The following is a 26052-nucleotide window of genomic DNA, read 5'->3' on the forward strand; positions in this document are numbered from 1 at the left end:
CAGGAATGCCCAGTTTTGTTTTGGTTGTACTATTTATGTCTGCTATCAAGGGATTCTGGCAATAATCTCACCTCCCTGCCAACTGGTTTCTGGTGAGATATTTCTCAGGTGTCACCTTATTATGTTCAGTGAATCCCTATGTCTATAGGGTGCCCAATGGTCCATGACATCATTATGACGGTACCCCACATCTATGAGGAATTTCCTTGTTTGACATCGGGGACATGCCAGTTAGCAGTGATACACATAAGGTTAATAAAACACCCGATCTTACTGGTTGGCACCTGAGAATTTTGAAGGAAGAAATTAGCATTCCTTTACAAATTATGGTTAAAAATATATATACATACAGTATAGCTATTAATACCAAATTTATGCTTGGGGAGCACAAATGATAATATGACTCATATGCACAAACATATACATACCAAAAAGACCTTTCTCCCTTGTAAGGTGGCCTAGCCAAAGCATACACCCACCCTTCACCCATCCAATACCTGTTTGATGGCTCTTCTATTTCAGTTCCTTGTGGATGAAGGATCATCCCTGTCCCCCACCTACTGCTTTGGTCAGAAGCAATGCAGCACCTCCACATCAAGGCCTAACACCTGAAGCTATGGAAGTGTTGTGTCTAACTGAATCAAGGTGCATATGGTAATTGTTTCATTGTTTCAGGGACACAGTGTGGAAAGATGCAGGTAACCACACCACTCAAAACAAAAGCAACTAATCAGTATATGATGAGACTTTGTTCCAGCAACACCTTGTATCCATGGAAAGCTTTACATTTCCTCATCTATGGAAAAAGCATGTGGTACTTATGTTAATCTCCACCTGACACAGCAGCAGCAAGATCTCAGAACTCCTAAAAGTGACTGAACAGTTTGTCAGGACCGTCAGGAGGGAGTTGATTTCTTCTATGATTATGAAGGTGTTGCCAAGAGGAAACATCGTTCTCAACAATTGGACACCATCAGGGATGCCAAATTTGTCACTCAATTGCAAGCCATGGTTGATGAAGACCCCAGCTGGTCCATGAGGTCCATTGCCAGAGAGCTGCAAGTGTCTGAGACCACCATAAGGAAGTGTTTGCATGAAGATATCAGATACAAGTCATACAAGATGTGTAAGGGTCAACTCCTCTCAGCAAAGATGCAGAGGATGCTTCAAGAAAAGCTAGAAGATGCTCAACAAACTGAAGCATCCTCTGGAGAATGACATGCTCTGGTTCTTTTCAGATGAAAAGAACTTCTGCCAGGACCAGACTCACAACCCTCAGAACAACAGGTGGTTGGCTGTCTATCCCAAGAATATGCCAAGTCATGAACACCTAGTTTCCTGCAACTTTCATGGTATTCAGAATAGTCTGCAGTGAGGGCCAAGTCATGCCCCTGTTCTTTCCTCAGGGGCTCAGGATGAGCACCGCAGTGTACACTGACGTCCTACAGACCCATCTGAAGCCATGGATTGAGGAAGTAGCTGCTGGTAGACACTACGTGTGGCAACAGGACTCACCACAATGTCACACCTCTAGAAAATCTCAGAAATGGCTCTCCAACAATTTCTTTGACTTCACTGACCCTGATGCGTGGCCCCCAAACTCACCTGACCTCAACCCTATGGACTATTTTGTATGGGGCACAGTAGAACAAGATACTAACCACACCCCATGCTAGAGTAAGGATGATCTGATCAGTCAGATCAAAGTCGTCTTCACCAATCTCTCCAAGGAGATCATGTAGAAGGCCTGTGCCAGGTTTCAAGGGCATGTTGAGGACATCATTGATACTATGGGCGAATTCACCAAGAAACAGGACACCAGAAGTGTGCTGATACAGTCTGTTTTCTTTTTTTTTTGCAATAAATGCATTTTCAACTAAATTGTGACTTTTTTTGTGTGACCCTAAAAAACGAAACAATTACCGTACACACCCTGTACTTTTGACCCAAGTAATGGGTGGGGAGACTGGGATGACCCTTCATTCATGAGGAGCTAAGATAGATAGGACAACAGATGGATGTAGGGTAAGTGTGGGATGGGTAAAAGCTGGGTGTATGCATTGGCTAGACCATGCCCTTATAACGGGGAAAGGGACTTTTGGCATATGTATGTTCAAAAACGGTCAAATGCATAAACCAGAAAACTACATTTCCATAATATATAACCATGACTAAATGAGAACTGATGTAGACAATCATAAAAAACACTACTGAACATCACTTTGAAAGCAACTTATAAATGACAGTCAACATGGCTTTAAATATACACACTTTTACACAGCTTAATGATATTTCATGACATAGTCACCTCAAATTTTAATAAAAACTGTATGGATCTGACATATCCCACAATCTAGACAGCTTTTGATACTATTTAAAGAGAATACCAAGTCTGTATCCATTTGGCATTAAACAAAATATATCAAGCTGGTTTAGTAACTAGTAAATCCATCCTTAACAGTACATGAAGAGACATTACAGATGTAGTTCCTCAGGACTTCATTCTTAGGCTAATTTTGTTTGTAATATATATATAAAACTTTAATCAGTGCATGGAATTTACCCCAAATTCACTGATTATACAAAATTGTGCAGAAAAATAAATGATCACTCAAATGAACTGAATGGTCAATGAGTGACAAAATTTCACTACACTAAATGCATATAGAAATATTGTTCAATGCAGTCACATAACAAAGTACAAATATAATTTATTTGGAAACAAAATAGGAGAGATTTAAAAAAAATCTTGATGTAATTATTTGTTACATTCTAAGAATGGTATTACTATCTCAAAAAAGCAAGTAAATTCTCAGGAATAACTGCTTATTTTTTATTTTATTTTATATTGTTATTAATGAACTATATACATCATAAATCCATTCACATTTGGAATATGTTTTCAATCATTTGTTGACTCAAAGTTTCATAGACTGGAAACCTGTAACTCCTTAGTAGCTAACAACAATCCTCAGGAACCTCTTATGGATCTCTCTGAGAAGAAATAATGGACTGTTGTCTTTGTTGTATGTAGATGTTTCTCTACTATTACTAGTTAGTAAGGGGAGGGGAACATTTGGTGGTTGTCAGCTCTTATGTTGCAAGTGTTCAGCCTTGATGGTCCACTCCAGGACCACTTATCCCCTGGGGAAACAATAGTTTCTGTATCTCACCATAGTGGCTTTATCTGACTTGGTAATGTTCTATGGATTCTGTTATATGCACGAGAACTGTTGAACATGTCAGAATGGTTATGGTTGTGGATGCAGTCTGAAATTGGTGGATTTAACTTTATCATACTGATTAGGCACTAAACATTAGAATTTGTTATACTGCCCTCTAATGTCCACTGTTGAAGAAAGGGATTGGGAGGCCATAAAACTGCGACTTGAACTACTGCAACTGCCTAGCACCTCCCAAGGATCAACCAGAGGCCTCTTGCATTCAACATAGGACTGCTACCTACTGCTTCAGGAGGGCTTTTGTGTGGAAAAATGGTGGCAAAATAGTTTAAGAGATTTTGAGCCTTCTCAAGAGACCAAAGGCCAGCCACTCCGGGCTGAACCTCTAGCATGCAGATGAGGGTGTTGATGAGCTTTGAAGATAAACAAATATGAAATTGGAAATTGTTTTCTCTGATATCTAGGACCCACACATATGCCATCATTGGGCCCTAGAATAATGTTGTTTCCATATGGTCCAATAAACTTTATCAAAGACGGTGACGATCAGAAAATGTGCACCAAACAATTGATATTATACCAAATACCAGAAATTTATCAAATGAGAATCCCCTAAATTATCTGAATGTTTTCTTTCGAAAAGAAGATTTGGGGGTAGGGGGCTGGATACAAGTATTCAAGATCTTAAAAGTCTTCATAACAGTTAAAATATTTTCACACTTAACACAAGTGGAACAAGAAACAATGGACTTAAAATGTCAGTGTTAAATGATATGGAGAAACTACTAATGACATTGACAATGAATACAATAGATTTCAAAAAGATACTACTGTATGTAATACTATTAGAAGTTATAAGATTCAGCTAGATAAACAACTTGCAATATGTTTCAGTATTGGCAAAATACCTTCTGATTTGCTTTTCTATTGGAATCAAGAACTGGTTTTGTATTTCATCCATAATAACCAGTACTCCTATTCTTGGGGGACAATATCATACCAAAGGGATTGAGTCATAGCAGTGGTAAAGAAGAGATTCAAGGATTATATCATAAAAGATAACAGGAGTTAAAGGTGGTCAGCATTCTTTTTTGGGTACAGATGAGTCTCCAACCATAAAAAAATAATGCACGACTCTGGTCCACAAGGGTGTCACTATACTATTTTGCTGCCAGTAACCTAAGCCCCTAATGTATTTACTGCATAAAACTTATGCCTTCAATATCTCATATGGGACTGGAATCCTGTACAATATCTGAAGAATATACTAAGAACAATATTGATTCAAGATGTGAGAAACCATAGTGTTGTGGTGTTTCTAATATTTATTTTTTGGCTTTCTTATTACAGGTTTGTTGGTTTCTGTTATTCATAATTACATACATACATACATATACCAAAGGTTTTTTCCCCCTTACAAGGGAGGTAGCCAAAAAACAAAGGCATAAAATCCATTCCCACCCATTCCATCCCTGCATACTCCACTCCCATCCACCCCCCTCCCATTATTCATAATTAATTTCAAAAATACATGGATTAGTATAGCAATAACAGAGACATGTATTCTGCAACACATTTATTAATTAAAGCCATCAGAATGTGCAAAATACAAAATCATTATATCTTAAATGAAATAGAGTTGCAGAGCAATACGATTACATGTATTAAAAGACTTCAAATATATACTAGTTTCACCAATAATCACCATCCTGAAGAGCTTGGAAGAATGAAAAGACAACACAGGTGAAATATATCCATGTACCAGAAATGAAGAGTACTATAACACCAACAATAATGGGTCCGGTATGGCCATGAGAATTGATGAGTGTAAGAATGCCTCCTGAGAAGGCCATAACCATGTTCAGGAATGTAAAGAATATCCAAGGCAGCATGAGGAAACGGCGTTTCTGAAAATAAAGATAATTGTCTTTTAAAATTTTACCAATATAAAGGCCTAACTAGCAATGCAATGAGTTAAAGTCCTTTCTCTTTTCAATACTTATGCATGAAATGGCTATAGAACATGTACACTAAGAATAAATTCATACCTACACTATATTTAAAATTTTCTTACTCTATCCTTTACCTTAAATTTTCTTATTGTAAACTTTACCATAAATTTTCTGGCACCCTTTGTTCCAGAGCAGTACTAGATTATCAATTCTGTCAAACTAAGTGGTCACATAATAATTAGTAATATACCTAGTTTGTTAAGTGTAGTTGGGAAGGCTTATGGGAGGATCTTGATTGAGAGGATTAGGAGAGGAACAGAGAGAGTAATTGGTGAGGAACAGTGTGGATTTAGGACACGTAGAGGTTGTGTAGATCAGATTTTTGTGGTAAGACAGATATGTGAGAAAGCTATAGGAAAGGGAAAGGATGTTTTTTGGGCCTTTATGGATTTGGAAAAGGCTTACGACAGGGTAGACAGAAAGGCACTGTGGGAGGTTATGCAGATATACGGGATAGGAGGAAAGCTTCTGGGAGCTGTCAAGAGTTTTTATGAGAGTAGTAGAGCTTGTGTCAGGATTAGAAATGGAGAGAGTGAGTGGTTTGAGGTAAAGGTGGGTCTTCGTCAAGGATGCGTTATGTCACCCTGGCTGTTCAACTTATACATGGATGGGGTAGTGCGAGAGGTAAATACAAGGGTAGTGGGTCAGGGATTGGAGATGGTTAAAGAAAATGGAGAAAAGTGGAAGGTGAGCCAGCTGTTGTTTGCCGACGACACTGAGCTTGTGGCAGGATCGGAGGAGGGATTGAGGAAGTTGGTGACAGAGTTTGGGAGAGTGTGTGATAGAAGAAATCTGAAGATAAATGTGGGTAAAAGTAAGGTGATGAGATGTACAAGGGGTGAAAGTGGCAGTAATCTGGAAGTGAGCATTAAGGGAGAGCAACTGGAGGAAGTGGATAGTTTTAGATACTTGGGTGCAAATGTGGCAGGAAAAGGTGGAGTAAAGGTGGAGGTAGAATGTAGATTGAGAGAAGTGAGTAAATGCCTTGGTGGATTAAAAAGTGTAATGAGGAATAGAAATTTGGGAATGGATGCTAAGAGGAGACTGTATGAAGGAGTAATTGTGCCAACAGCACTGTATGGAGCAGAAACATGGAACATAAGAGAGGAAGAGAGAAGGAGCTTGAATGTGTTTGAGATGAGGTGTCTGAGAAGTATGATGGGGGTTACTAGGCTAGATAGAGTGAGAAATGAGGAGGTGAGGAGGAGAACAGGGGTGGAAAGGGAGTTGGGAGATAGGGTTGATGAAAGAGTATTAGGATGGTTTGGACACATGGAAAGAATGAGTGAAGAAAGACTAGTAAAGGAGGTATGGAAGGCAGATGTGGAGGGAGTGAACATGAGGGGACATCCTAGGATGAAATGGATGGATGGGGTGAAGGGGGCTTTGGGGAAGAGGGGAATGTCTGTTGAGGAAGGACGGGAGAGGACAGAAGACAGGGGTGAATGGAGAATGGTTGTATATGGAAGATGTTGTGATGCGAGGTGGAATGGGGGGGTGAGGTAGTGTGCGTGAGCAAACTTTTGACCCAGCCCGAAGGGATTTCTCCCCGTCTTCTCCTTTATATGGGGGGACGGAGAGGGGGGGTCGCCAATTTAATGAAGCGGCCTTGCTGTGAATGTGCTGTGTCTTGCGACACTGCTTCGACCCAGGGCAGTGGACAAGGTGCAGGGATGACCTGTCATCTAGGAGGTGCTAAGATGGGAGGGAGGGTGGAGGGGTGTGGAGTGTTTTCAGGGATGGAATGGGTGGGAATGATTTTATGCCTTTTCCTTTTTGGCTACCTCCCTAGTAAGGAGGAAAAAGCCTTGGTATATGTAAGTATGTATGTACCTCTGACTCACTAATTATACACCTTATGTATCTCTAAATAATTACAGATTGACAGAATTTTTAAAATATATTAAATGTAAAGATGAAATCAAATAAATGGTATAAATTATGAATGTAAATGAAACAGGTACAAATGCATACACATATACCAAAAGGCTTTGTCTCCCCTATATAGGGGTATAGCTCAGTCAAAGCCATACACACACCTTCCACCCAAACCACAGCCATCAAAACTCCATTGTCCCTCCCATCTTTGCACAGGCTATTTATCTATCTATATACCAAGAGATTCTTTCCCCCTTATAAGGGAGGTAGTCAAGTCAAAGGCACATACCTACTCCCACCCATTCCACTCCCATACACTAACCTTATTTCCCTCTCATCTCAGCCTTTCATGGATGAAGGGTCATCCCTATCTCTTGCCCCCTCCCCCCAAAAAAAGACACCCAAACATGGATACATACATATACCAAGGCTTTTTCCCCCTTACTAGGGAGGTAGCCAAAAAGGAAAAGGCATAAAATCATTCCCACCCATTCCATCCCTGAAAACACTCCACACCCCTCCACCCTCCCTCCCATCTTAGCACCTCCTAGATGACGGGTCATCCCTGCACCCTGTCCACTGCCCTGGGTCAGAAGCAGTGTTGCAAGACACAGTGCATCCACAGCAAGGCCGCTTCATTCCCCAAACATGTCCAAACATGGATAACAAACAATATATAGGGGGAGGTGAATGCCATCTGCAAATTTACTTAGCTGTTGATATACACAACTCTTCTTAAGAGCAAATTTTGTGAGCAAAATTTGACACAGCCCGAAGGGATTTCTCCCCATCTTCTCCTTTTATGTATGGAGGGACGGAGAGGGGGGGTCGCCGATTTAATGAAGCAGCCTTGCTGTGGATGTGCTGTGTCTTGCGACACTGCTTCTGACCCAGGGCAGTGGACAAGGTGCAGGGATGACCCGTAATCCAGGAGGTGCTACGATAAGAGGGAGGGTGGAGGGGTGTGGAGTGTATTCAGGGATGGAATGGGTGGGAATGATTTTATGCCTTTTCCTTTTTGGCTACCTCCCTTGTAAGGGGGAAAAAGCCTTGGTATATGTATGTATGTATGTTTTTGCTGACATATGCTCGCCAACAGTACATATACAAAAGTAGATCTGATATACAGTAGCTATGCTAATAGGGGGTGGTGGGAGTTTTACCCAACTGCATGCTTGTTTTATTGCAGTCTGCATTTGTCCACATATATGCTCCCTTTTCTTGTCCAAAAATTTCGGAGCAAAAGAAAAAATAAAAAGTCCTTAGCCATTTCTAGCCTTGGGATCTATCACTCTGTAATGATTTCATTTTTCTGCCTAAATAATTTTGTTTTCAGTCCTATTGATACCGAGTTTGTACCCTGCTTTTTTTTTAACAGGGACCAGTTTCTTATCTGATTTATGTTGTTACTCAAGTGGCACATATCTAAATTCAAAACAAAGAATTGCAATTAGTCTGTCTGATTCTATCCGTTAAGGTCAGAGTTGGGCAATGATCACTATTTACAAACAATAATTCCAACCAATATTCATTGTAGATTTTTATACACATAAAACTCAAACCAGAAAATGAAGGTTTACCATCAATATGGTTTTTATCTATTTGTTTATTTATTCATTTTATTATTATTTTGAGGTGGAATGGGCAGAGGGGTTGGGGGGTGAGGTAGTATGTGTGAGCAAAATTTGACGCAGCCCGGAGGGATTTCTCCCTGTCTTCTCCTTTTATGTATGGGGGGATGGAGAGGGGGGGTCGCCGATTTAATGAAGCGGCCTTGCTGTGGATGTGCTGTGTCTTGCGACACTGCATCTGACCCAGGGCAGTGGACAAGGTGCAGGGATGACCCGTCATCCAGGAGGTGCTACGATAAGAGGGAGGGTGGAGGGGTGTGGAGTGTATTCAGGGATGGAATGGGTGGGAATGATTATATGCCTTTTCCTTTTTGGCTACCTCCCTTGTAAGGGGGAAAAAGCCTTGGTATATGTATGTATGTTGTCTAATTCCAGTAATATCCCAATTTCACCCATTTTTGCATGTTACCAAGCTTTGTAAAATGTGTCTTATTTAAAAAAAACAATTGGAATACTACTTTTTCAAGGAAGAGATGAAGTTGATTTTCTGCTGCAAGGTGTGCCTACCCAAGTCAATTAAGAAAGCATACCGCCAAGTTCATACAGTTTGAGGAGAGGATAAGAGCAGGTTCTTTTCACAGGAAAGCTAGGTTTAGGCTTCCTTAGATTCAAGTAGATGCTCTTTGTTGAGCTCTCCCAAGAAAACATGACAGTAAACCAGTGGGTAGTCTTTCAGCATCACAGTTACTGCCAGTGGCATGATAGATTAACAGTACCTTCCATTACATTCTTCTTAAATTAATGGAGTAACAATTAATGAAGTTAACATTTTTGTTAACGGTGTCCATTTCTAACAAGGAGTATTAAATGTCTACTGCATCCAGTGACTTTTCAAGTATGCTCTGATTTCACATTGTTCTTGTACACTTTTTAAAAAGTTGTTGCAGCCTTGAAAGATCATGCCTCTGTCAGAGAGAATTTTCAGTTATGAATGTCTTGTTCTATACTGTCTCAGGGCCAAGATGAATTCTGTTTACCTAAAGGAGGACAACAACTGAAAGTAAATTTCATATGTAGTTTTTTGAGGAAATTTTTTCCTCAAAATCAAACACTTGATAGGTGCAAGTCATGTCAATCCAAACAGTAGCAAAGGTGATTTTCTTCATCCTATCCTCCCATAAGAAGGGGTTGGATAAAAGGGGGTGGCATAATGTAGCATCAACTATCTTCATCATCTTTATGACATGATAGCAGCTGTACAGTAGTCTTTTAATCATTTGGTTGGCCTTGGGGAGCCTATACCACTCTCTCAGAAGCACTAGTCATGTTCACTCTTGTATGGCAGCACAAAGTGTGAATGGTTCTAACAATAATTATTATTAAGGTGCTCTTAGAAAGTAGCAACAAGGAGTTCTGTATTTGGGGGTCAGAGTTGCTTTGGCCCTGATGCTATCCAAATTGGACTAAAAAATCGTTAATAAACAGTCAAAGCTGCTTTGCCATATTAGTTGCTTATTAATTACTTCTAAAAGGGCTTTAGCCATGGATTCTAGGATGTTAATCAACAAGGAGTAGTGAAATTCTTGTTCCCAGTGATGGGCTACTCTCAAAGGATCAAACTATTTACTCTTGATTCTTCTGGCTACAGGAAACCTTTCTAAAGAGGGAAAAAACATATCACAAATATAAAGACAAAATACACACCAAGACTCTATACACTCTTGCAGGTACAACATTCAAACAAAACAAAGAAACTACCACTACAGTATACAAACAATATATATGCTCAGCAATGAATTATGAGAGCCCCACATGGGGCCCATATCTCACTAAAACACACCACAACATCTTACAGACAATACGGAACAAAGCCCTAAAGAAAATTACAGGCTGCACAAATACAAAAACTACAGACCATTTTTAGATACCATGAAACAAGTCCCCAAAATCAAGGACCACCTTGACATGACAGGCATACAAGTACTTGCCGCCTCCAAAAACACAGCCCACATACTACACTACATGGAAGAACACCCATACATGCCAAGAAACATCAAAACAGCACTCAAATACCTATATTACACATAAATACTCTCTTCTCTTTTTCCTCAACCACCAGACACCCACCTCCAGAAGTATATCCATAATCATATTGCTTACTGCTCTATCAACAAACTGAAAGACAACACATTACCAAACACCTGAACCCCTGATACCCCTCTGAATCCTCTCTCCCCTAAGATGACAGTACACCTGGCCAGGCTGTAGTGCAGCCACCATCCAGCCTTTCTGAGTTACCAGAAGAGCTGAATGATTACATCACAAATATGTCCTTGATGTAATATTTCACCTCATACTATACAACACATGGAAGACTGCACTCTATACAATCAAGCACACCAACAATACAATATATACTCTATAAGGGATTTGTAGGAAAATCCCATTCCAGCCATGGCATTCCTCAGGAAGACAGGACAGCTCGGCCAGACAGTCTAGGGAATGACAACAACAACAACAACAACAGCAGAGGGGGTCTGGCAAGGGGTGGTTGCTGCCGTTTGGCCCCCAACTCTTGGGGTTGGGGGGTGGTCCCACGACGTAGACGCTGCAGCTCCCCCCTGATATCCACCCTTCTGAATCCTCTCTCCCACGAAAGGACAGAGTCCACTTGGCCAGACTGCGGTGCGGTCACCACCCAGCACTTCTAAGCTACCAGAAGAGGCTGGATGACCGCGTTGTGAACAGCTGCCCAGGATGTAACACTTCACCCCATACCATACAACACATAATGGAAGACTGCATTATACTCAATCATGCACGCAAACAACACAACATACACTCTATAAAGGATTTGTGGGAAAACCCAGTTTCGGCTATGGCATTCCTTGGGGAGACGGGACTGCTCGGACAGACAGTCTAGGGAATGACAACAACAACAACAACAACAGCAGCAGCAGAGGTAAACTACTTTTTTCTATGCCTAACATTCAAGTGAAGGTGGAACAGACATGGAACAGAAGGCTGGAACCAGATGAGTTTGTGGCTCCTCTATGATCTCATTAACTTGCACATCTACTGGTGAAGGAGGAGGCAGGAAAAAAGGGTTTTCTGAAGTGCATTTGGTAGTAACCAACCATTCTGGCCCACAGCACCATAAACTGTTGGTGAGCAACTGGTTCAAATTAATCCCAAAGGTGTCACTTGAGGGTACATACTTCATTGGAAATTTATTGCTCCAGATATCTTCAACCCAATTTGCTATGAGCACATCCTCATTCCAATGCCACTTTATCTAATGTTGTGCAACCCCACTGGTACTCCAAAGAGTTCAGAATTTCAGAGGAAGGATAGGATTATTCATAAGTAAGGTGGCTAGTCTATTTCCTCAAGCAAAAGCTATCAATTTAAGTCTTAAGTTTAGTTAATTTTTTAAGGTGGGAGGGGGAGCAATCTAACTTTAAAAAGCAACAAGTTACATTCTTGTGGGATTTTTAAATATGCCACTATTTCATATACACAATTGGAGACATCACAAAATAGGTGAAATTTGTCAGTATCATTCACAACATTAGTAGGCTACATTCTCTAAAAGACTTTAGTATCTTCTTTGTGTCATTTACCATAATTAAAGGCATTGTTTCATCACATTTAATCTACTCTTCCAAAGTTCTTGAATGACCTTTGATCCAAATAGGACCAATCACATCCAGAGGATCAGTTATGGCAATATTTTCTCCTATTGTTTTGGTTATATCATACATTACTGATGAACTAATATTCATGTGTCTGACAACTTTTGCATTAAAAGAGCATGATTAAATTTTCTCAACAATTCTAATTTTTCCTTCAATACTGATTTGTATATACACTTTACACTACCAATGATACTGTCCTTGGAAGTCATAACTAGGTATATATCTATTTATCTCTATATATACCATGGGCTTCTTACCCCTTATAAAGGAGATAGCAATGGCATGCACCCACCCCCACATAATTCCACTCCCATCCCTTACCCATTTATTTCCCTTTCATCTAGCTCCTTGTGAATGCCTTTCATGTTTCAAGGGATAGGAGTAAGCAAAATATGCAAAGAATTTCCTAAAATCACTGGAGCTACTGCAACCATTTATCTTTAAATGTTCAAATGATAGCGTACAATACACAGCACTGCATGTGGCAACTCCGTAGCCTTATATGGCAGTTTGCAAAAAATTAAAATGGTCACCTGTAATTATATGTGGATCAAAAAAAGGTGCTGGACCATTAGAAGCTGGAAAATCAACAGTGTACATATATTTTACAGTAATACTAAAATTTCTTAAATATTTTCATTCTAAAGAGTAAAACTTACATTTCTGACGCCATGAATGAGTACTAAGCAGACAATGATGTATATGACAGCAACCAAGAGTAATATGGAGAAGAAGATGAAGGCAGCTGAAAAAAAAGAAAGCAATTTAATATGTGTACATAGGAATTAGTTCACATAAAACTACTGTGCAAAACAAATTATATGTGTGTATATACTTATAAACACACACACAACAAGTATATTAATAATATCACTCAGTCAATCTGTTGCCCTGATAGCTCTTGCAGGAGACCTGTGGCCCATAAGTCTTTCAGTGAAGAACTTTTGCCTTGTCTTGAAAGAGATTGTTGGATAGTGTAATACAAAGTGCTCATTGTCTTCTCTATAGCAGTTGCATCTAAAGTAGTGTCTGTTGCTAGGCTGATTCTGTGTTATTACAATTTTAATCTGAGGTGGTCATATGAAAACAGGTGTATCAGTGTTATTTGTACTTAGAAGTAATTTCTCTGTTGGGTTGATTTCTTGGTTAGTCAAGTATAGAATTTGGTAGTCTAGTAACGAATATTTGTTATGTAAGTGTATGTTTTTTTGTACTGACATGTTCTGGGATACTGGGATAAATTTGTAGATGCTTCAGTACAATACTGCTGGAGTTGTTTTTATGTTTTGTGGGCTGTGTTTGTGTGATGTGATGTGAGGAGTGACTGTATTCAAGGGCTTTTGCATAGACCACACACAGAAAAATGAACCCCCAATGCCCCACACTAACAATCTCTAAAAAACAACAAAATATCTTTTTCCTGAGTAACTTATGGGCCTGCCCAGTGAACATAGCTTACCTAAAATATATGGGTTTCCTGCAAGAGACCTGGGGCAATGGATTAATTGGACTGCATAGAAATATGTGTCTATCACTCTCATGTGCTGCTCTATGGGAAGGATTTTGTTTTTTGTGTGTAGATGTTCTGTTGGGATTGCATCACTGCAGCCATTCATTATTCTTGATGATTTACTTTATTTTGTTTGTATGTCTTTCTTTTCTTAACTAATGAATATTATGTTGTGTATGTATAGTCAAGTGTAGGTCTTATGAGTTGTTTATACCATATACAATAATAAAATGTTTCTTTCTACTGTCCAAATCTTGTGCCTGTTACTACAGTAATATAAGTATATTCGGCTTCCTATTTGCCTTCACTGTGAGGTCTTGAATGTGTGGAATGAGGGACATATGTATAAAATGTGAGCACAAGCATTTTAGGTTTTTTGTCTAGTGGGAGATGCTGACCATATACTCTGACTATAGCGTGTTTCTTAGAAGCATGATAGAGTAAGTAGTACCATATTTTAAGTAAACAATCCCTTACTCCAATACTTTCTTGTAGGAGACTCACAGCCCAAAAGAAACCAACCACAGCTAACAATTCAGACTTGATTATTTTAGATAGTATTAGTGTTATAAATCATACATACCAACATCAGAGTTCTCATCAATAATGCCAAATGTGACAGTATTATCAAATTTCACCCTCTTCTTAGCTTCCTCTACATTAAGCAAACAGTAGATTGCAACCACAGCTTCAACGATGCCAATCAACTGAAAAACAAATAGACAATGTTACAAGTACATTCAATTTACTATGTTCATAATCAATAATAAGAAATAGTGATAAGTCAATCAATTTAGAGGACATCTACCCCTATGGACCAGAGTCAGACATTATTCTTTTATCGTTGGAGTCTAATTTCCACATAGACTGCTGATCACTTTTAACTTCTATTACCTCTTCTTCCAGCTACTCTACTTAAATTTCTCTTTTACCACTTCTATGACATTCTATGTAATCCTACAGAAATAAAGTGAACTTTTTTGAGTAATGCTTTTTTTTTCTAGAGAGGAATTTCCCTCAGCTGAATAAAATCATCAGACAGCAGCTAGATCAAATACTTAAGTTGTAGTAAAATGTGGCAGAAGAGATAACTGAGATTGCTCAAGACATACTAAACTTTTTCTCTATTAAGTATGTTTCCATCAACTGAAGGAATCTGGGTGCAGCTAGAATATGAGAATACACACTCAGTCTCCTTAATTAAACTGTTCCATACTTATTAGCACTTCTAATACAACTGGTATCAATCTACTTTATTCAGCTACACATGACCCCTTCAGTATCAGGGATCCTAAGCATATGATGACCTCACTCCATGCTGTTCCCACTTGTTAGATCATTTGAAATTGGCAGCAGTCTCAATCAAAATTTATGAATATATTTTCTACCTGTCAAATACTGGCACCCTTGAATCTAGTAGAAGATATGAACCACACAATGGTTTTTACAATGTGAACATTATCTAAAAGTAAAAAAAAAATAATAAATAAATAAAAAATATATATAGTATTATATTTACAGTGAAAATGATGGGGTACCGGGTACTTCAAAATGGTGAATGTAATCTGCTGTACTATTGTATTTGTTCAGTGGCTTTGACAATGCATAACGTCCATCAGGGTCCACCCATTTCTTGCCTACTGTTAAATTACAGCCATTCCTCTACTTACAATCATTTGACTTGTGATTTTTCAGTTATAATGAATTTTGGCAGGTAAAAATTCCCCTAGATTCTAATAGAATACTGCTATGTATTAATTAATTAACTATCCACCACCCATAATGCAATTGAGTAAAAATGTATAATAGACATAAATAAACACAGAAAAACCCAAAAAGAAAATAGGAGAATGGCCTACAAAAGATGGACTATAAGTCCACAGTGGCCTACAAAAGATGGACTAAAAGTCCACATGTCAGTACTCAAAATACACTCATTAACATAAAGTTGGAACATATGGTACATTATAGGATGAAATAAACACATGACTAAAGCCAGAATCACACATAAAATCAACTGCAACAGTAATTCACGCTTGTGGCAGCTTGCGTGAAAATAAGTTCAAATTTGCAATGGGTGTAAATCACAATGGATTTGACCCTTTTGCTGCAAAGAAGGTTTTTAATCAGTATGGCAGCAGTTAGAATAAAAGTAAATGTCTTAAAATAGCCTGGCAGGGGCCTGAATAGAGTCAAATACATATTCAAAGAATTAAAGGCACCAGTCCCCAAAATTTCTAACATGTTCATAACTTCACCCCCAAAAATTCCCTGACTGAGAATGTCAACACTATAACTCATGTGGCCAATAATGTTCTAACTCAAAACACCTGTTTGGCCCAGGCTTTTATTTTCAAGACCAGAGGCTAGTATCCCTCATAAAGGAAAGCTGATCTATTTTTAACTTATTTCTATCCCTTGTATCGCCCTCCCTCCATAACCACCTGTACGACTCGACTCAATTTCTTCATACGCCATATATGGTACTTAACACCTGAATTTCATTATTCAATTTCCAAAATGAACTAATCATTTTTTAGTATATGTGGTAAGATGCCCTGATCAATTGTAGAATCCCCACCCCACACACACAAGAAGAAAAACAAGGGGACATGAAAAGAAACTCAGAAAGGACAGTTATAGAAAAGACCTAAAAAAAAAAAAAAATCTACACAAGAGTGGTGGATGTCTGGAACAATTTGGATGAACAATAGTCTGTGCAAACACCATACAAGAAGTTAAGGACTAACTAGATGTTGGAAGATATAAAGATGGGTCACCACAAACATAGTTCCCCTTTCCATATAATACAACTAGGTAAATACACACACATATATACACAACTCGTGGCGCAGTTGGTAGAGTTCCTGGCTGCCACTATGGTGATCCGGGTTAAAATCCTGCCCAGGGCAGAAATAATTTCGGTATCACTGCGCTGTGGGTTGTTACTCCAACTTTTGTGGGCAGGGAGTTGGGTGTGTGTGTGCATGTAAGGTCACAGCATTACCCATAGATCGGTCATATATGACCTCTGAGCTCTCTTCCGGGAGGGAAATAGATGTCGATCACGAGTCCAACACCTGATCCAAGACCATGGTGAATTACACTCATCGACAAAGGTCCAAAACGCTCCACCGTCGCTCCGCGCCGTCACTAAGGTTATGGGAACATTTTTCTATAACTCAGTGGTTTGGGAGTATTAATGGTAGGTACGGTAATAAAAAAAAAGCGTTACCATGACTTCAGTGACGGCGTGTGCCTGAGTGACAGCGCAGAACGACAGTGAAACACCCCGGACCCCCAGCGATCCACAGGCGCGCGCTGGGGGAAATTCTATAATAGCTCCAGATGCCCGACATCTCTTGTTTGCTCATGCTACAGTAATGTGTATCATTGTGCCCCATTATCTTATGTGATACTGTTGTGAGACTAAGATTTCTGAGCGACTCAATATTATATATATATATATATATATTATTTATATATATAAATCTTTATCTATTTATATATATATATATACATATATATATATATATACATATAAACATGAAAATGTTCATGAGAACGCTGCATGAGCAAGACAATTTTTAAATTGTTTTCTTATTGATGCTTGTTATAATTGTTCCATTAACCACTTCCATGGCAACAGCTAGGCTATTTAATTCATTTCTGTTGTACTCCCATTGTGAGAAAGGGGGTTGTAGCCATTTTTTTTTTTTTTTCTAATTCCGTCTGGCGAAAGGCCGTTTCATTCATATCCGTGTCACCCCACACGGGAGCCAAGGGTTGCAAGATGTAGCTGCATCCTTTGCCAACATCATGGGCCAATGTACAATGACATCATCACCTAAGCGAGTGGGCCTCGCGCCTAATAGTTCCACTGCCAATTTTCACAACTACAGCAGTCTCCATGCTATTCACCAAACGTTAAAAAAAAAAAAAAAAAAAAAAAAAAAAAAAAAAATTATATACATATATCATATATATATATATTATATATATATATATATACTGTATATATATACTGTATATATATATATATATATATATATATATATATATATATATATATATATATATATATGTATATATATATATATATCCTGCAATGGCGGTGACTAAAGACGAATTCTTCTCCCACAGGTGCTGTAGTGACGAATGACAGACATCTTGTCTATGCAGTTGTGGTTGTTGGGCGACTGCAGCAAGTTTCTTTTTTATCTGTAAGATACACTATGGAGAAAACGTCCCTGTTCTCTACACTGATTTTCTGAAAAAAAAAACACTGAAGCTAGTTCAACTTGGGCATGAAGTTTCTCTATTGTAGTCTCTTTTGTATGATGGTTCTTACCAATAAGAACACGTCATTCCACTTTTGGAAGAAAACTAAAAATACGACATCGTAAGGCCATCACGATGTCAGCTTGGCTGCCTCGAATCACAGTTCAAAGATAGTTTGGCTACAGAAGTCGAGTAATACGACTTTTGCACTTCCTCATATTTTGTTTTCTTTCCGATATAATCCGTCTTGCTTTTGTTTTGATCTTGGCTCTTGTATATAATATTTTCTTTGCACCCATTCCCTAGAGCAGTCTGGGGTTTTGTTCTATCAGTTGTGTGGAAGTATGGGTAATTGAATGCATCAAGGTATCTTGGGACTGGAGCCTATATTCACTAAAAATTTACGATCGTTAGATTTTCCATTATCGTTACTCCTCTTTTCGAACTGGTTTTCAACACATCAATCACAATGAAGTACTTTACAATGTGGCATCAATTTTATGTCAGACAAAAATATCGTATTCGCTTTCGTTAAAGGGTAAAATCTTAGCAAGTTTTGCTTAAAGTGAATGAAATATAAAAATAGTTTCCCCTCCCTATAAAAACCATCTAACGTACAATGCTATGTTTCATGATTTACACTGAATGTACATCCTGATGCATCAACAACATTATGACTGTCATAGGAAGTAGGATGGGGGTGTGGGGTGGCACGAAAATTAAGGGGAAGGAAGACAGGAACCAAAATAATAATCCCTCCATCTATATACCTACAGGAACCAAAATAATAATCCCTCCATCCATATACCAACAGGAACCAAAGTAATAATCTCTCTCTCCATATACCAAGGAATTTTTCCCACTTACAAGGGAGGTAGCCAAAGTTATCCCCATCCATTCCATTCACATCCACCATCCTTTCCTACCTTTCATCTTAACTTTTCATGGATGACGGGTCGTCCCTGTATCCCGCCAATTGCCCTGGGTCAGAAACAATGCAGTAAGACACAGCATATCAAAAGCAAGGCCGCTTCATTTAATCAGCGACCCTCCCTCTCCGCCCCCTCATGCAAAATATTATTTACACATAACCACTCCCTAACTTCCCCCTCCTTGCATCACAGTATCATCAATACACAACCATACTCCACTCACTCCTATCTCTTGTCTTTCACTTCCTTACTCGACAGACATTCCCCTCTTACTCAACGCCCCTTTCAGCCTATCCATCTCATCCTCGGCCGCTCCCTCAAGTTCACTCCACCCACCTCTACCTTCCACACCTCTTTTACTAATCTTTCTTCACTCGTTCTTTCCATGTGTCCAAACCATCCCAAAAATCTTTTATTAACCCTATCTCCCATCTCCTTTTCCATCCCCGTTCTCCTCATCATCCCTTCGTTTCTTACTTCATCCAACCATGTAACCCCTACCATACTTCTCAGACACTTCATCTCAAACACATTTCAACTTTTCTCTCTGCCTCTATTAAATTCCATGTCTCTGCCCCATACAGTGTTGTCGGCACAATTACCCCTTCATACAAATTCATCTTTGCATTCATTCCCAAAGGTCTATTTCTCATTACATTTTTTTATCCCTCAATGCACTTACTTGTTTCTCTCAATCTACAGATTACCTCCACTACTCCCTTTCTTGCCACATGCGACCCCAAGTACCTAAAGTTATCCAATTCCTCTAGCCATTCTCCTTTAAGACTTCCAAATTGCTCCCATCCTCTCCCCTTGTACATCTAATAACATTTTACCCACATTTACCTTGAAATTTCTCCTATCCCATACGTTCCCAAACTCAGTCACTAACTGCCTTAATCCCTCCTCTGACCCTGCCATAAGCGCAGTATCGCCAGCAAAGAACTGGCTTACCTTCCACTTTTCTCCATTTTCTTTAACCATCTCCAATCCCCTGCCCATTACCCTTGTATTCACCTCATGCACCATGTACACATTGAACAGCCATGGCAACACGACACATCCCTGACGCAGTCCTACCTTTACCTCAAACCACTCACTCTTTCCATTTCTAATCCTAACACAGGCTCTACTATTCTCGTAAAAAAACATTGATTGCCCTTAACAGTTTTCCTCCGATCTCGTATATCAGCAAACCTCCCACAGTGCCTTCCTCTCCTCCGTCATAAGCCTTTTCCAGATTCACAAGGCACAAAAAACAACCTTAACTTTTGCTCAAGCTTTCTCACATGTCTGTCTTGCCACAAAAAGCTGATCCACGCAACCCCTGCCTTTCCTAAACCCACACTGTTCCTCACCAATTACTCCCTCTGTTCCTCTCCTTATCCTCTCAATTAAAAGACTCCCACAAGCCTTCAAAACAGCGCTCAACAAACTGATCCTCTTGAAACTACTACACTCACATTGGTTCCCTTTCCCTTTGTAAAGCGGAACTATACACGCACTCCTTCAGTCCTCCGGTATTCTACCCTTCCTTAGACAATTAAACAACCTCACTAGCCAGTCCACTATTACTGTACCTCCTTCCTTCAGACACTCCTTATGACACCCATCTAACCTAGGCGCCTTGCCTGCTCTTATCATTTTAATAACTACTTGCACCTCATCTTTTCTTATTTCTCCTCCATTTTCCTCATCCATCACCGTCATATTCTTAGCACCTCCCATGCTACCACCACTCCCTATCCTCCACATTTTGGAGCTCCCTAAAATATTCTGGCCATCTTCCCCTTACAGCCGCCTCTTCCGTATTCATCTCTTTATCTGCATCTTTTATTTTTTCTTCTCTATTTGATTCGCCTAATGATGACGATAATAATAATAATAATAATAATAATAATAATAATAATAATAATAATAATAATAATAATAATAATAATAATAATAATAATAATAATAATAATAATAATAATAATAATAATAATAATAATAATAATAATAACAATAATAATAATAATAATAATAATAATGATAATAATGATAATAATAATAAATGATGATAATAATAAATGATGATAATAAATGATGATGATGATGATAATAATAATAATAAAAATAATAATAATAATAATAATAATAATAATAATAATAATAATAATAATAATAACAATAATAGTAATAATAATAATGATAATAATAATAATAATAAGCAGCAACGGAAGTCAGAATAAAAGCAATCTGTAAGGAAGGCGTTTATGGCGGCAGGCACAACCATATTACTACTGAGCGAATGCCGCAGAAGAGAATCCAATATCCTGGCGACAGCGGGAGAAAAATAATACCACATGTATCATCTGTTACTATGGAGTTAAAACTTGTATTTTTTATGCAAGAGGGAGTTCAGATTTCTGTCTCCTCTCATTCTATGTCAAAACACCTTCAAGATTACACAGGTTGTGTTAATTAAGATCACCTTGCGAATACGTCGAGATTTCGTTTGTTGCATTAATGTTGCCAAAAATAAATGGATAAATGATAAAATGAATAAATGAATAGACAAAATAAATATACGAGTTGCATGCACTACCCTTTCAATGCAGCAAGGGGACTTCTGTCTCTCGCTCTACAAGGATTCGTGATTACATAACACAGAGAAGTCAAGTGTTTGTTTGTTTGTTTGTGTGTGTGTAATTCGAATTTACTTATTTTCGAAGACATGAACGTAGCTGATGCCAATTTAACGTTTATATTCAAGGTTTATGGCAGCAACGCGTTGTGGCCCATCCTAATGTTTTTCTTTGTATTCGTGCGCGCATATATGCACGTTATTTATAACATTACTACCTCCACCATGATCCAACAAGGTCAGATTAATCTGACGTATCTTGCATGTGTATGTGTGTGTTATTACGTCTTGTATTCCATTGTACTGTACAGTATCGACTTCCAAACGTGTTTGTATCGTAGGAGTGTTCCTAGATACACTTTCAAGTTACGTACACAGTAAATTGTGACAGTTAAACACTACTGTACATACGAACAGCCTCCCGGATAAAAAAAATATATATATATAAATAAATAAATAAATAAATCCCGGATCGGAACTCTCTCTCTCTCTCTCTCTCTCTCTCTCTATATATATATATATATATATATATATATATATATATATATATATATATACATATATAAATTATATTTATATATATATATATATATATATATATATATATATATATATATATGTATATTACGACGGATCTCTCCAGAGATCACAACCTCATCCTTTAGGCCCCAAATTCAAATTATAAGCGGTAAGTAGGCCTAATTTCCCCCCACCCTTCTTAAACGAGCTAAACTAAAACAGCGAGAAAAATTAAGCTTCCCACGCTTCGTACCCTTCCCACATTTCTTTTGCGACTTCAGTTCCACTCCCACACTCATCCTCCCTATAACACTCCCATTTAACACCCTCTCGCTTCCCTTTCATCCTCCTCCCTCACTGTCTTCCATGCATCTTCTCCACTCGCTCCTATCTCACGTAAGCATATCCGCTTCCTCTTCAGTCATCTTTCTCTTCAGATTCTCACGATCGTTTTACATCCTGGTGATGGTCCTCTTCGCTTTCTGTTATCTTCCACACTTGCTTCATACTCTTTTCGTACCAAGCTATCCTACTCCATTTTCTTTATAGGTTCATACGACCTCACCAACGCGCTGTCCATCCTCTCAACATATACACATTTTCGTCACGTTATTTTCTTTGCATTCGTACATGCATATATAAAAACAATAGAAAACATTAAAAAATAAACAAATGAACATATAAATAAAATTTCTCTACTACCATTACTTTCTTTCGAAGTCCACATATCTGCAACGGTAGCGACATGTCCACGAAAACCAGCCATGCCCACTTTTGTTCTTGCATGTTTCTATCCTCCTGTTCTTTGTAACTTTTCTTGTTTCCATAATTCTATAAAGGTACAATTTCAACTTTCATTATTTCTAGACAACCCCCTCGAAACCCCCTCCCACCGTACCGATTTCTAGAGCTTTTCCCATTTTTAGCACCTTCATCACTTTCGCCTTCATTTTCATTTCACGTCTCTCCGATTTTCTTATTTTTTCGGCAATTTCTGCAGTTTCTCTCCACTGTCCCTATAAATCTATATTATACGTAAAAAATTACATTATTTACTCTCCTTTTACTTCCCCTTTTGAATACTCTCTATAACGAATATCGACTGCAGTTTTTATGCAATCAATACTATACGGCCTAAAGTGACGTCACTATGGACCTAAGTCACGCTGCATTATGCATTCCTAGGAAACATATTTCCAATCAAAGGGAACAAATGATCACTCGTAACTTTGTGCTACACTTCTTACATTATTTTCTGCGTTTAGAATTAAAGTTGCTAGTTGACTATGCCGTACAATTTTGGTCTGTCTTATAGAATGGACATCAATTCCTTGAATTCACCACAATCAGTAGAGAGGAGAATGACAAAATGATACATGGGCTCAAAAATTTACCTTACGAAGAGAGGCTTAGGCACCTTAACTTATACTCTCTGGAAAGACGCAGGGTGATCTAATAGAAATGTTTAAGTGAATCAAAGGCTTTAACAAGGGTGACGCAAGCTAGATCACCATATAAGACAACAGGGCAGGACTCGCAGTAATGGATTTATACTGGACAAATTTAGATTTATGAAGGAAAAAGGCAAAACTTGGTTTACTAATAGGGTGGTCAACTAATGGAATAGTCTTGGTAACCATGTAGTGAGCGCTGAAACTATCGATTGTTTTAAGAAACGTTTAGACAGCTTTATGGATGGGGATGACAGGTGGTAGTAGGCATGAACTGCCTAGTGTAGGCCTTATGGTCTCTTGCAGTCTCCATTCTTACGCTCTTATGTACATTATCCCTTTAGATAGAGCCGCGAAGAAAAAAATCCAGCACTTCACCCGCATGACAGTCCTGAACTTCACTTCTTTTACCACTCCATTCATACAATGTAAATATAAACGGGCGCACACATGTACATAATTTGTGTCGAGGAACAGCGGAGACTTCGTCCACGAAGTGGTAAGCGTTAAGTTGGTTTTATGTGCATGAAGTGGTTGTGTATTTTGACTTGGCCACCCATAATATAAAATGGAAAAGGCTGGTTTGTGTGTGTGTGATTCACCACGGTATTGGATCACGTGTTAGATTCGTGATTGACAGTATTACCCTCACGGATGAGAGTTGAGAGTTCATGTATGACCGATCTATGAGGCAATGCTATGACATTACAGACTCACACCCAACTCTCCGCCCACGAGAATTGGAGTAACGATTCGCAGCGAGCGATGGTGAAATTATTTCAATCCTACGCGGGATTCGAACTCGGACCGCTGGAGAAGCGGTTGCAAATGACCACTGCGCCGTCGAGCCGTGTAGCATGCGCACGTACTGTACGCACACTATGTAATGTATACATCGCAGGTAAGTACGTACATATGCGTGCGTATGAATGAATGGATGTCTGAATCTTAAATTCTAATGCAGACCATCTCTCCTTATTAACTCTGTTTAAACAATAGAAGGGTTGATGGTATCTTACGACGCACGATCAAGGTTACAAGACGTAACGGTCATTTCTTAGCGAGAAGGAAGCACAGAAATGGGTAGGGGGACTCCAGAGTGAGGACGGTTTCTATATATAGCTCCTGTTGGCCCCTACTACACCTCACAGCCCACCCCACCCCCTTCCCGCCCAGTCCCCATCCCCACCCCGCCTATCCTGTTAGAACCGAACCAGAGCGTCGAGCACCCAAGCCATGGCGCCACACCCTTTACACCTACATGCTGCCACAGCGCCCTACACCACCATCACACTGCGAGTTGGGAGGAGGCTCGGTTGGCGAAAAGGGGTCCCCTTGGCTGACTGAACTCGCCTGGCGGCGGCCATAGCACACACACAACCGACCGCAGGAATAGGTTAACAGTATTTCTCTCGGCCGCATGGAACCAAATACTGGCGACAACCGTAACATAAACTTAATAAATCGCCTTCCCCACAATAAACAATTTATGATCACAATAGGATATGCAATGCATGCTTGGTGACATCCTTTAACGTCGTCTCATGGAGCATCATCATAGTTTACGAGGGGGTTTAGCCTTTATTTTGCATTTGTTTCTAAAACCCTTGATCTAGATTAATAACATCGCCTGGTAAGGCAAGATTTAAATTACAAGACGTAAATCGAAGTGAAAGAATGTCCCTCCAGCATGTTTTTTTTTTCTGGATACCGCCAAGGTATTTCCTTCATCTGTATGTGACCTCTCACCCCTCTCATCCCCTAGCGAAGTTAAGTCTTTCTAGTCAAGCGGTTCACAACCCAGGGGTCAAGAGCCCCTCGGGGGGGGGGGGTTCGTTTGGGGTCACAAAGGATTCGAGTGAATAATATATTTTCATATATTTGAATTAGACATTTGGACTTCTCAGTCTGGCGAGTGCAACACTGGTCACAAATGTGATGGCCTGCTACAGTAAACATATCAACCAGAACCAGTGTTTTATCTTGCTTTTTCACAAGGTTTGACGTTTCAAGATATACTATAGGGGTTACGGTAATACCTGAAGAGTCTCGGGGGGTCATAGGATGAAAAAAGATTAACCACTGTTCTAGCCCCTTGCCAGCCGTTCCTTTTCCTTTTATACTGACTGCCACAAGGCTATTTAATTTTGTTTCACTCTTTCCTCCCATCGGCCGCGATCGGGCTGAACGATCCTTTTTGGAAGACTTAACTCAAAGTTAAACAACGATGAATCATTTATTTTGTTTTCACATCAAAATTTCCCCAGCTTCCATTGGTTCATATGGTACATCTACACGAATTTTAAGGAATGGGATACAAAGATGAAGATGCCAACTCCTTAAAAATTAACGGTACAAAGGGTAATCTGTTCATCTCGCACGTACACGCAAA

At 39.1% G+C, this 26052-nt stretch overlaps 1 protein-coding gene across 1 annotated transcript in view; it reads right to left on the reverse strand.

Annotated features, from left to right (window-relative positions):
- Window positions 1–268: 268 nt before the first annotated feature.
- The window catches only part of LOC143036921 (uncharacterized), a 43433-nt gene continuing 17649 nt past the window's right edge, over window positions 269–26052 (reverse strand). The window contains exons 2-4 of the mRNA XM_076204920.1: window positions 14435–14558; window positions 13001–13086; window positions 269–5089 (exon numbers count right to left, since the gene is read on the reverse strand). Coding sequence (XP_076061035.1) covers window positions 4874–5089; window positions 13001–13086; window positions 14435–14558 — 426 coding nt within the window. The 3' untranslated portion in view covers window positions 269–4873. The remainder of the gene's footprint in view (window positions 5090–13000; window positions 13087–14434; window positions 14559–26052) is intronic.

Source organism: Oratosquilla oratoria, chromosome 2 (genome assembly GCF_046742065.1).
Source record: "Oratosquilla oratoria isolate Oo_2021 chromosome 2, ASM4674206v1, whole genome shotgun sequence".
Lineage (NCBI taxonomy): Eukaryota > Metazoa > Arthropoda > Malacostraca > Stomatopoda > Squillidae > Oratosquilla > Oratosquilla oratoria.